At 44.3% G+C, this 13,704-nt stretch overlaps 1 protein-coding gene and 1 long non-coding RNA gene across 2 annotated transcripts in view; one reads left to right on the top strand and one right to left on the bottom strand.

The window, feature by feature from the left end:
• The window catches only part of PAPPA2 (pappalysin 2), a 314,606-nt gene that overhangs the window by 144,843 nt on the left and 156,059 nt on the right, over window positions 1-13,704 (top strand). The window contains exons 6-9 of the mRNA XM_049715361.1: window positions 1,126-1,318; window positions 4,924-5,045; window positions 8,067-8,556; window positions 11,636-11,764. Coding sequence (XP_049571318.1) covers window positions 1,126-1,318; window positions 4,924-5,045; window positions 8,067-8,556; window positions 11,636-11,764 — 934 coding nt within the window. The remainder of the gene's footprint in view (window positions 1-1,125; window positions 1,319-4,923; window positions 5,046-8,066; window positions 8,557-11,635; window positions 11,765-13,704) is intronic.
• LOC125965659 (uncharacterized) overlaps window positions 1-13,704 on the bottom strand; it is a 248,133-nt gene that overhangs the window by 218,089 nt on the left and 16,340 nt on the right. The window lies entirely within an intron of this gene.

Raw genomic sequence — 13,704 nt, 5'->3', positions numbered from 1 at the left:
CCAGCACTAGACAAGGGCTGATTCTTAGCTTGCCTACAGAACATGGTACTGTTTCATTCAAAAAACGGTACTTTCTTGGTCCTGGTTTTGTTGTCTTGGATTATGCTTCTTCTTTGTCCTTTCACACCTCCCTTGTTTCTGTCAAAAAGTAATACCACTCATCATCTCCTGATAATGGACTGAAATTTATCCCTAAAATTCAGGACTGATGTGATTTGATGACTTATTCCAGTGGTGAAGGAAGGAAGTAATTTTTCTATAACATCCAGGGGCTTCTTGGTGATAAGTTCTAGATAACTATCCAAAAAAAAAAAGAAAGAAAAGATAACGGACAGATGCTGACCATGCTTTTGCAGGGAAGAAAAAGTGCTGAGCTGGTCCTGTCGGTGACCCATCAATATATTCCTATCTAAGTCTCATCTTGGTGCATGATTCAGGTACATCACATTCATAAGGACCAGCATCCTTGCCTCTCCCAACAAGCACACAGTGACCCTTGCCGGGGCAGAGAGACCAGACAATGGGGTGCGGAGGGCAGAGCTATTTAGGCACCACCTTTGAAGTGGACAGAGGAAACATCTAAGAAGCTGAGGGGAGTGCTTCACTGGTGGGCCTTCATGGAAGAAGGCCTGGAAGCTAAGATAACTCCTTTTCTAACCCTATGAAAAGTGTACCTAATAGGAAATTTTACCAGCTCTAAAAGGAAGTTGAGGATCACCATTCCCAGTCCTGCTGCCTGCTCGACTTTTTGGCTTTCTCTCCTCTTGAGCATCTCCATGAATACTCACTAACCTGGGCCAAAGTCATTGGGCGTAAAGCAGGTGTCTGCAACTCCACACATGTTCACAAATTAAAAGGCCATATGCTGAAACACTGCCATCTTGTGGTTTCCTGAATAAGCAATGTCAGCTCAGAGCAACCCTGAACCCCAGGGCGTGAGTCTCACTCTGGCCAACATCAAGGTAAACACCAAGCCCAACTTACTTTAGAGACAAGCCAGTGCTCTTCTCTGCCTTCTCTTTCCCACCTCCAGCCTAGATATTTCCTGGCAAAATCTATCCCTACCTTGGTGGACATTGCAGGTTAAAACCTCCATCTCTCTTGTTCCCTTTTTTGTCTCTGCAGATGACGACTGCACTGACAGCTTCACCCCTAACCAAGTGGCCCGAATGCACTGCTATTTGGACCTTGTATATCAGCAATGGAGTCAAAGCCGAAAGCCCACCCCCATTCCCATCCCACCCATGGTCATCGGGCAGACCCCCCTGTCCCTCACTATCCACTGGCTGCCTCCAATTAGTGGAGTTGTGTATGACAGGTGAGAGAGGCACTGGGATCTTTCTCTGTGGCATTGCTTGTGAACAAGGGGAAGGACGTGAAGTTGGGGGAACCCCAGTTTGGAACTATGAATATGCACCGCTACTCAGGGCTGCCTCCGCCACCCTGCTCAGTACTCATCTCCTGAGCAGAGCTCATGGGGCTCTCACATTCGCCAGTGGGGCATCATATGTGCCCACTCCTTGGCGAGGGGCATCCGGATGTTTCCTGAAATCACATCTGGTGGGCTTCTAGGAGCTGCGAAGGGGTTGACAAATGTGATAAAAAAACGACCTGACAAAACTGAGATGGCATTTGCTGCCTGTCCTGTCCAGGTCAGCTGTTCCTCCTTGGTGTAAGGGTGGAGCAGGGCTTGCTACTTGCACAGTGGTGTCTGGAAGAAGGGAAGTAAGGCATGTTCCTCCAGGCAGTTCTGGGGGTGAGTGGGTGGCCGGCGACTCAAGCTGTGCATCATTTCTAGTGCCTCCTCTGTGTCCTGTTGTACCCCGTGCCTACCCCACTTATGGCTACTATCTTGCGGAATTGTCATTATCTGGTCATTTTCCTATCTGCTCCACTACTCAACTGGCAATTCCTTAGGGTCAGGACTATTTTTTGTATCTTTGTCTCTTGGCCTGCCACAATAAACAGCTAATTTGTGTTTATTGAAGAGAATCATTACACCTAAACTTGGTTTTTATTCATCCTTTGCGTATTGGTATAATGAATACCAGGAAAATTTTTGTGGAAAAGAGAGAAGGTAGGAAAAGGATGACATCTGACAATTGGTGGGAGGATGGGGGAATGTGGTTTAACTGAAAAGGACCAGAACCCCATCCATGACCTGCTCTCCGTTTTCAAAACCTACCACTGTGGGCTATTCGGTCCTTGTATGTGTGAGGTACTGTGCGAGGTAGTTTACCTGCAATTGTCTTATTTAGTCCTTGCAGTGAGCCCAGTCTCTGCTCTATAAGTGAGGAATCCGAGGCATAGAGAAGCACACGGTGGCTAGCCCAGGACACCACAGCTGGATAGAGCTGAATTGGGGGTATCCCCTGGAATTGCAGAAATGGAGGACATGGAATCGATTGTTTCTTTGAATTTAGAGATTTCCCCTTTAGCAGGTGGAGAGTCCCTCATCTGTGTGTCATGCTTCCCTTCTGGGTGTCAGATCCCAACTAGGGAGCTGAATGTCCCTGAAGCATGTTCCTGTGTACTCCAGCTTTGCTGAAAGCCTGGGAGAGAGGACAGGGAGAGACAGGGATGGGAGGAAGCAGGTGAAGCATTTTTCAAAGTGGCTTTCCCAGCCTTCTGGGATCTTGGAACCTGTCCTGGACACCTGGTGGACACTTAATGCGTGACATTACTTAGACCCCGCAATCCTATAGAGCAGTTTTGATTGTCATCGGCACCCAAGCTCTCATGGGTTCCCTCTGTGAGTCACCATATAGCTCTGTGATGTGTGTAAGAATCCTCTTCCTGCACGTGTGACCTCGTGCAGCTTGGGTTGCTCTGGCTGAACAATAGGTCCTCTGTGGGCATGTGCAGACCCGTGTTTTACATCAGTTTATGTAACACATGTAAACAATTTAATCTTTCAATTCTCTGTCTGGTACAAACGTTACGATAAAGCAGACATCAGTGCTGGCTTGCTGCGAGGCTGTTGGCAGAAAAGGCTGCAGTTGGCTTCCTTTTCTCAGTGAGGTGGGCTACAGCGCTGAGGCCTCCTGACACGTGCGTTGGGGAAACTCACGTCACGTACCCCGCGATTTGTGTCACACTCGGAGTTATGTTTACTCCTCCCCAGTAGGTATTTGGAATCCTTATGTCAGAGAGGAGCCCAACCACGCACTAAGCAGCGGCCCCGGAAGAGCCAAGTGCATCAGGGAAATGTGGTTTGGAGTTGCGTCCACAACAGAAGTGAGCGCTGACTGCAGTCGGGGTTTGGAGTTAACGACACCTTTTGGTTGCCAAAGTACTGGACACTTGATGGTGTTTGGGAACTTGCTCAGAGGAATTAAGAAACTAGTTGTGACTTTAGGCAATTTACTTCATCCCTCTGAGCCTGAGTGTCCTCGTTTGTAAACAGGGTTCTTACAGGGATTAGAAATAATTTATGAAAAGCACCTAGTGGAACAATGCCAGGTATATATGGTGCTTAATAAATGGGAGCTGGTAGCATACTTATTACCCTTATTTAACTATACTGTTTTTCCATTATATTGCAAGATTTTACTTTTCTCCCTCTACTTGTTGAGAGACCTTGATTTGATGCCTCCGTTTGCAGATGGATCGTTCACAATTGGGCTTCCACAACCTATTAAGTGTAAAATAAGCTACAAGGATATATTGTACATCACAGGGAATATAGCCAATATCTCATAATAGCTGTAAACGGAGTATAACCTTAAAAATGAATTGCTATATTGTATACATATAACTTTTATAATATTGTACAGCAACTATACTTCAATAAATTTTAAAAAAAGATTCTAAGTATCAGAGACAGGCCTCGTCAAGTGATTTCCCCTTGTTATTCAGCTATTGTTGTCATTACCTCTTCAAGATACGGTGCTTGAAGAGCTCTTCATAGGTGTATTAATAGTCTCAAGGGTGCGCATAGAACAAGCTCTCACAGAGGGACTGCTGAGGCCAGTCTGTGTCCTAACTGCTGGGAATAGAAAAATCGAGCTTGGTCTGGATCTGCTCCCAGGCAAAGGAGGAGGAATGGGGATGGGGATTCTCAACACCACAGATCAGTGCCCTACAATGGGAGCCAGAATGTACAGTGGGTGCCCAGAAGAGAGAGTGCTGGCCATCCAGAGGAGTCAGGCTAAGTGCCACTGCAAAGGCTACGTTTGCATGGGTCTTGAAGGATGAGTAGGGGCTTGCTAAACAGAGAAGCATAGAAGCCTATTTAGCCAGAGAGAGAACAGCAGGTTTCATGGAGCTATGTGAAGGGTATGATGTATTTTGTGAAATGGTGATTAGTTATTGTGATGGGAACATAAATGAAATTCATGAAGGGACTGAAGTAGGTAAGGCTGGAGCTATCCTCTGAAGGACACTGAATCATGGTAAGCAATTTAGATGTATCCCTATAGGCAATGGAGAACCAAGGAGTGTTACATTTCATATGACTTTTATTGTATGTGTGTGATTAAAAGTAGAGAGTTAAAACATAAGACCACATATAACTAATATGTTTACTGTGAAAATTGTTGTCTGTTTCAGTTGGGGGAATGCAAGGAGGCTTTGGATGACTTATTGAGAGTCAGTGTATAAGTTGTTTTATGTTGAAAGATTCAGATTGTAATTATTTTGTGTTGACTGGATAGAAGGCCTCTTTCATCTCCACAGGCCTCCTTTATGACTTAGTTAAATTCTTCTGCTTCATAACCTTGAGATTTTCATGTCACTATGAATTTTGCAAAGATGAGGTCTATACAAGAAGGAAATGAGTTGAGAAATAGTTGTGTTCTCAGTTACCCACTAAGGCCTCACTCCCCATTGCCACTCCCATGCCCCAAAGGTCTTGTAAATTTCATTAACCCAGTTCCTCTGATCTATTCTCCCCATCTCCACCCCTGCCCATTGTCTTCCCAGGGTCCCGGGCAGCGTGTGTGGTGCCTGCACTGAAGAAGGGACATTCCGTCAGTACGTGCACACAGCTTCCTCCCGGCGCGTGTGTGACTCCTCGGGTTACTGGACCCCAGAGGAGGCTGTGGGTAAAGGACCATGACTTTTTCATTTACACCTTGGTGGCCAAGGTGGACATGGGGGGTGGAGGTAAAGGGTGGAGCGGTGGCATGGTGAGAAAAAGGTAGTGTGTGTGTGTGCGCGTGTGTGCGTGCGTGTGTGTGTGTGTGTGTGTGTGTGTGTGTGTGTGTGATGTGCTGGAAATCTCCAGGGGTCTGGGAATGACTCTGCCTCGCACCTTTGTGTGGATATCCTTTGTGTGCTTAACGTGCCAGTGGCTGTGGTGAAGCAGAGGGAAGCATAGAGGACAGAGGGATGGAGAACTCAGGGGGCGGCTTCAGGAGGAGCTAACTCAGGCATGTCGTATTACATGTGCCTGTCAGCCCATGAAGCAGCTTTGCCACATGACAACATGAGGTGATCTCATCCTCCCCTCTATCAGGAGGCTAATAGAGAACACGTTGCAGGGAACACTCATACACACTGACTGAGCCAGTTTGGGTGCGGTGTGGTGGACTAGGTGTTCCAAACTGATCATTCTCATCTATGCTATTTTATGAGTCTATTAATCACTGGTACTGGTTGTGCTTTGGATGTCATCTAAGCTAGGCTCTAGGAGAGGGAAAACTTTTTTAGCTGTTCCCTTTGCTGTCCCACCCCCAACTTCTCAGTTACATATTCACTCACCTACGTATAACAGTGCCTCTACGACAAAGTAGGGCATGAATGCTACCCCAATTCAAGTCCAAAAAATGCTACTGACATGGGTTTTAGCACCTTCTGATGAATGGCTTGACTTCTTCTATTGTCACCATCTTCAGTGTTTACCTAGTCATCACCTTTCTCTTTTTCTTATATTTATTAAGAGCCTAAAAATGACTCCGTAAGACGTGTTGGACAGGTTCCTATTTGAATTAGTTTGTAGTCTTAACTGATAAGAAAAAAAAGGAGAACATTGGTCTAAGAGTCTATAGCATCCCCTTGGGCTCCCAGTTACTCAAATGACAGGAGCCTTGAGGAGGAATCTGGGGGGAGACAATTGACTTGATTGATCATATAGAACTTTTTTCAAATGATTTTTCAGGGGAGAATGGAAGGTGACTATAAAATTTACATTGGCACTGAGTACGACTCATTTAGAGATTGGCATTTCATAAAAGGCCATTTTTGTGGCAAACAGTTCGTCCTGTGCTAGTGTTTTAATGCCCATTTGACTCTCTGGCCCTGTACTTTTTTTCTTTTTAATTCTTGGAAAAATTTAAAGTTCTCTGGTAGAGGTGAAAGGCATTAGAAATTCTGGGTTCTAACTCTTGTACTGTGTCTCCAGGCATACCAAACTTTTAGGGCCTCCACTTCATCTATTTACATGAGATCATAATAAAAACTTTCTGACAGACAGTGCTGCTGCTGAGCTGGCTTCCAAGGGCCTTTACTCTGCTAGTATTGGGGGATGCCTATGGGAAAATACTGCGAGGAAATACTGGTATTCCTTTGCTTTGAACAGGTGAAGAATCAAGTCATATTTTGAATGTATAAAATGAAAGGAACTGATTCCCCAGCAGAGCACACACAAACACATATATTTACAGATATGATCAAAATGTATTTAATGACACTTAATGGACACTTATTGACCCCCAACTACATTCTGAATGCTATGAGGAATAGAAAATTGAACCAGACATATTCCCTGCTTAATATCATCTTCTTGGAGAGAACTTCCCTGTCTCCCTGATCTAAAATAGCCCCCAGCCTCACACCATTATTCTCTAGTCCTTTATCCTCCTTTATTTTTCTTCAGAGATGACATTATTATACTGATGCCTCTTTATTTATTGTTGTACCTATCACCCTATGGTAAGATACATGTGGTCAAGACTTTTGTCTCTCTTGTTCACTACTCTATCTCTGATACCTAGATTTGTGCTAGGTGTGAAAGAGGTACACAGTCAATTTTTATTGAATTAATGAATGAATGGATTCACAATACAGGGAAGAAACAATAGGGATCATAAGATGTAACACACACACACACATTTGAACTTATTTCCTCTGGGCTTTGGAACATTATTTTCCAAATCCTGAAGGGCTAAGTCATTCTATTTTTGCAAATGTAGTTTGCAAATATTTCTAAGGAACACTGTATAGATCTTCTACACTAATCTAGTAAGGCAGGGGTTAAATAGTGCTTATTTTATAAATGAGGAAATCAAGGCTTAGATAGACTGGCCACAGTCACACAGCTAATGCACAGCACCAATTACAGCCTAACTACTGCTTCCTAATTTAGCAGTTTTCTTTCAATTCCCCTCGTGTTATAGGAGAAACCACCTTGGATAGATTATTTCCACAGAGCTGACTTTATATGTTTGCGATATTTGATTTTTCACCATTACCTTTTTACTTGGCTACTGAATCTCCTTTTTTTTCCACTCAAGAAAAGTGTTTCTATTTCCTGCCGGCAGTTTCCTCTGTGTAGTGCTCTACTGGCTTACATATATTTGAACTAAAAGGGAAGTTTCAATGTATGGTTTTAAAGTTTGGCTAACAGTCCTTTGGAAGGATTGCTACGGTATGATCTTAGGGTATGAAAGAAGTTTTGTGAAAAGCCTAATTAAACATTGTAGCAACAGCCTGAAACAAACATTGGCCTGATTAGTAAATAAAACAGGGCTTCAGAAGCACTAATTTATCATAAATTATTAGTAAACTAAGTACAAATAATTCTCTTCTGCTCAAGGATTCTTTAAGGACATGACTTACCTTACCTGTATCGGCCTCATGTTTCCACCAAGGCTCTGGGTCACTCCATTCTGAATGCCATGCTGGATTTCTCTTGTTAAAGGGCACCAGAAAGTGGTGATTTGGAACATAGTACTTTTGAATTGTTACACCTCTGTCTTCAGTAACACTTAAGATCTAACCTCTAAGAATTTGCTCAAAGTTCTCTTCTGCTTCATTCTTTTTTCTGGCCCTTGATAGGGGCGACTCATTTTCAGATTTTTAATGGTGATTCCTGATGCGTCTGTCTTTCTGTTCATCTCCCTCAGGGCCTCCAGACGTGGATCAACCTTGTGAGCCAAGCTTGCAGGCCTGGAGTCCAGAGCTCCACCTGTACCACATGAACATGACGGTCCCCTGCCCTGCAGAAGGCTGTAGCCTGGAGCTGCTCTTCCAGCACCCAGTCCAAGCTGACACTCTTACCCTATGGGTCACCTACCTCTCCATGGACTCCTCCCAGGCGCTTTTTGACACAGAGATCTTGCTGGAACACCAGGAGTCCGTGCACCTAGGCCCCTTAGACACTTTCTGTGACACCCCACTCACTATCAAACTGCACGTTGATGGGAAAGTCTTGGGGGTGAAAGTCTACACCTTTGATGAGCGGATGGAGATTGACGCAGCTCTCCTGACTTCTCAGCCCCACAGTCCCTTGTGTTCTGGCTGCAGGCCCGTGAGGTACCAGGTCCTCCGTGAACCCCCATTTGCCAGTGGCTTGCCCATGGTGGTGACACATCCTCACAGGAAATTCACAGACGTGTGAGTTGGGCAGTAGGGCTTTCTAAACCACGGGGCTTCCTGAGGCTTTGGGAGTGGGTTTGGCTTCCTTTTTCTCCATTTTTTAATATTCTGATATGCCCTTATTTGGAGAAATGTTCAGACTCTCAGAGGGGGTTTTATTCTAAAGTGGCATCTCTGAGATGAACAAAAGTATTTCCCAGAAGGGGCAAGCAGGTGTTCTGACTGATGATGCCATCTTTACGGTTATGGAAAAAAGAGGTTAGTATTTGATATGTTTCAGTTGGACTGAAAATATTAATTGCCATAAATAAGTTGATCAGAGTCAGATACTCCTATCTGGTAACACAATTTGATTTTTGATCCTTGCTTTTAAATAACTTTTAAATAATCTGCCGCAGCTCCTATACCATTCAAAGGTTGCAGTCACCTCTTCTACAGCTAAGCAGAGAAGCCAAGGGTCCTGCAGACACTATACTCTACGTTCATGACTCATTCATTTTTCTTTCCTCCCTCCCTCCCTCCCTCCCTCTCTCTTTCCTTCTTTTCCAACCCTCCTCTTTCTCTTTCTTCTGTTCTTTCTACATTTAGTGAGTTCTTAAGTGCTCCTGGCACTGTGTGCTCAGTGGTGGGGACGCAGACTAAGATAAGATCATTGGCTTAAAGAGTTCAATGTCCATAGAGTAGGAGGCTGGTATCTCTAAAGGCAAATTTTCCTCACCTCATAATTTTCCTCAGAGGCTGCCCTGAGGGCAGAACTCAGGGTAAAACAAAAGTTTTATCAAAGGTGCTATGTTGGTTAGTTTTCGATGCATTAGAAATCATCACAAAACATAGTGGGTTAAAACAACAAACACTATTTCTCATGGTTCTATGGGTTGGCTGTGTGTACTCACCTGGACCCGCTTGGCCAGGGCTAGGTGGCCCCAGGTGACCTCATGCACTCATTGGAGGCTCAGCTAAGACACTGACATGGCTGGGAGGATGAAGTTCTCTTTCCCCATTGTCTCTCCTTCACTAGGAGGCTTTGCCTGGGCTTGTTCTCATGCTGGTGGAAGGCTTTCCAGAAGCAGGGATGGCAAGTCCCCAAACACTCACATTTTTCAAGCTTCTGCTTACATTACTCATGACATCATTCCACAAGCCAAAGCAGGTCACAGTCAATTCCAGATTCTGCGGGTGGCAAAATCAATTCTATTTCTTGATGAGAGAAACAGTAAAGTCACATCACAGAAGGGCATGCATGCATCTGGGATGGGAAGAATTTGTGGCCATTTTTCAGTCTGCCACAGCTACAAAAGAGTAGAGAAAAATGTTCACCTTGAATTTTACTACATTTTTTCCCCTCATTAGCTCTATGAATTAGAACTAGAAGACAGTGAAATGGTCAAAAAGCTCATGCAAAATAGGAGGATAGATCATGGGATGGATTTGAAAAGAAAAAAATATATTTTGGGGGGGTTTCTTTAGTAAGGCAATTAAAATGATATTTGTTATCTAACTTGATATACACACGTGCATGCGTGCACACACACACACCCACACCTGTACACACAACCTTTAAGGTCAATAATATCCCATTTTATAGATGAGAGAACTAAGGCTTAACTTTAATTTGGTTGAACAGAGCTTGTAAGCGGCAAGCTCAAGATTAAAATCCAATTTTCTGACTGAGTCTCATCTTGGTTCCCTTTCCTTAGTAACACATTACCTTTTACAAACTCAGCTCATTGGAGGTCGGGGCTACCTGCTGCTGAGTTTTCTCCACAAGAAGCGTAAACATATCCTGACGCTTCCTTCCAATCCTTTCCCAGCCACAGAGCAGTATGAGACTTTTATGCATGGCTGGATGAGAAGTCAGACAGAAACCACCCTGCGAAAGGGAAGCCATCAGAATTGATTAGGATATAAAACTGGTTTTGCTTTGGAAATATCTGGCACTCTGATGAGGAGTGCTTCCCTACAGAAAGCTAATCTGGAAATTTATGTCTTTCATATTTATGTGTCTTTCCTACTAAAATAACTGAAAGCCAGTACAGAGGTGTTTAAAGCTGTTTTTGAAACCCCACGACATTTCCTGTTTGCTTGTTGCAGCATCAAGCGAAAGAGTAGAGGCTTTGTGGTGGAGTCGAAGAGTGTGTTAAAGAAGAGAGGGTCTTGGCAGGAGATCTGTGGGCACCACTCACGCAGTCCCAACAACCCTTTGAGATCCTGTTCTCCTAGGTCACTCCCATCCTAGCTTGACTTTAGTGGTACTTTTCCAATTAGGGCAGGCACTGGACAAAAATTAAGTTGAGGGCAGAATTTGTCTTTGGAACCAGCAACCTCCCTCTTGAGTCCCTTCCCCTTTGCAAATGTTCAGTGTCTCACGTTCTCCACTTGATCAGTGCAGTTGGGCTCTAGATAGAATCAGATCAACTCCTTCCATCTCAGGTGTCAATTGATAACTGCATTCCTGGTTTATATGTATTTTGGAGGTTTGGAGGTGGGGAATCATTTAATGCATTTCCAGTTGTGGAATTTCTTGCAGCCACACAATGATGATGGAAGGTGTTCTCACCTCCTTCTAGGAGAGAGTGGCTTTTCCTTGTAAGCATTCTGCCTCCTCAAGATAAGAATTCTCTTGAGAGACAAGAAAACTCTGATTCACAGACCCAAGAAGGGCCTTGCTGAGACCAAACTCTGAAACTTTCATCTTCCGTTCCTATGACTCCTTGAATGATACAGAAGACTAGGTTTTCAATAATTGGTGGTTTTCTGTGTGTGTATATATAACATGGTAAAGATACACTCGAAATACCATTCTCTTAGATTGCCTAGGACTGCCTAGGACTTAGCTGAGTTCAGTTTTAATTCAACAAGCATTTGTTGTACATTCACTATGTGGAATGTACTGGAAATACAGAACTGAATATGGTTTCAAATACTCTGCTGTTCTGTAAGACTATATGCCCTGATCTTTGTTTCAAACAATGTGGCATATGTTTAACATTTATATTCCCTGTAATATTTATTTTAAACTCCTGCAAACCATCTGAAAAGGGCCCAGGGTGTGCCCCACTTCCTGGATATGGTGGTTACAGCCCATTGGTTTCCACAGGGAGGTCACACCTGGGCAGATGTATCGGTACCAAGTTCAAGCTGCAGCTGGAGCAGAACTGGGAGAAGCTTCACCTCCTCTGAGCCACATCCATGGAGCTCCTTACTGTGGAGATGGGAAGGTTGCAAGGTGAGGACATACTGTATGCCTGGTATTGTGTGAGGGAGGATGCCCTGCCCTGCTTGGACAAGGAGGGTTAGCCTCAAGTTTCAGCTTGACTGGTTTGGGAAATGTAAGGGGCAGGGCACTATGTGATTCAAGTATTAAACAAAATCTAGGACCTAGTAGATATCTTGAGTGGTCAGTCACATCTCTACATAGTTAAGGATGGGCCCACTTTTATTTAGAGTTCACCCCAGTCATAGATATGGGGGTTGATTCTGTGGGGACCCTCTTCAGGTTTCAGAGAACAACTGCTGGGCAGTGACTCAGGGCAGGAATTCATGGTGGAGAAGGTTACTTGCCAAATGGTGCTGAAGGAGGATGTGAGGATAGCTTTTGGATCAGCTGCCGGTCTTATACTACTAATGAGCTGTGTGACCTGAGGAAAATCAGTATAGCTTTCTGAGCTTCACTTGCTCATTTGATCCCTGGAAGACCTGATTGTAATGTAATTTCCAGCTATTCCATAAAATCACCAAGGTAAAAATGGAACCACTTCTTTGCTTTCTTAACATGCCATATTCATTTTTCCATTACCCTTTAGTGACATCAATCTAGAGGACTAATTCATTCTGGTTTGCCTGGGACTTGCCGGAATTTAGCACTGAATACTTCCGTGTCCCAGTGATCACCCTATATTAACCTGTTCTGAATGCTTATCTAACCTAATATGTTACTTATATAAAGCTGCTGGGAGTAGGAGATTAGAAGGCTGGGCACTGTGATTTGTCTTAGATCCTGCATCCTAATAAGATGACTTTTTTTTTTTTTTTTTTTTTTTTTTTGCGGTACGCGGGACTCTCACTGCCATGGCCTCTCCCGTTGTGGAGCACAGGCTCTGGAGGCGCAGGCTCAGCGGCCATGGCTCACAGGCCCAGCCGCTCCGCGGCATGTGGGATCTTCCCGGACCAGGGCACGAACCCATGTCTCCTGCATTGGCAGGCGGACTCTCAACCACTGCGCCACCGGGGAAGCCGCAAATGTCCCAGATCAAGGAAAAGTACCTTAAACCTTTTTTTTTTTTTTTTTTTTGGCCACGCTGCACGGCTCGTGGGATCTTAGTTCCCCAACCAGGGATTGAACTAGGGCCCATGGCAATGAAAGCACTGAGTCTTAACCATTGGACCGCCAGGGAGTTCCCAGTATCCTATATCTCGAAGACCTAATAGAAAGCAATCTATAGCCTTTCTTGGGGTTTCATCCCATTGTTTAGTAATTACTAAATATTGTTTATCTTTTCAATCTTCTAAGATTCCTAAGCTTTACTGTAAGTCTACTCCTTTTCATAGAAATATAAACAGCAAATGTTTGCAGACCTCAGAACTATATCAAGCGACTGAGGTCACTTTAATACCCAAACCTTGCTAGTTTGCTGCCACCTTCTGCCTTACTCAGTCTCAGCTTGCCCCTTCTCCTCCTCCATCTCAATTAAATATCTCCCTGGGGAAGCCTCACATATGCACAGAGCAAATCTGGCTGTTGTTGATGTTCTCCCTGGCTGCCCCATTTTAAGTCTGCTTCCCTCTAGTTAAGGTGTCTGCAGGACTACATTACCATTACTGCCCAGACAGAGTCCTCCTTGAACAAACTACTTGGCTTTATGTCGTAGCATCTCCTACAGCAGTCCTCCGATGGAGTTTCTGATGCCCCATGGTGCCACATCTGCCTGCGGAGCTCGGGCAGAAAGAGGCAAGGGCCCTCTTCCTAATCTGATATTACACATTCTAGCCTGAGCTTTGAAACAGCTTCACCTGTAGCAACACCTGCTTGGCTACTGGGCCTCACAAGGCTCTTTATCAAAATGTTCCTTTAGACTCTGCCTGTATTCCCTCTCTGTAAACAGTCATACTTAGTTCTGCCATCCAATGAGAAGATATCTCTGAACTGCAGCTTTGCCTCAGCTAGAG

Source organism: Orcinus orca, chromosome 1, assembly GCF_937001465.1.
Source record: "Orcinus orca chromosome 1, mOrcOrc1.1, whole genome shotgun sequence".
Taxonomy (NCBI): Eukaryota; Metazoa; Chordata; class Mammalia; order Artiodactyla; family Delphinidae; genus Orcinus; species Orcinus orca.
Note: the sequence above shows the minus strand (reverse complement) of the source record. Positions and strands in the feature narration are given on the sequence as shown.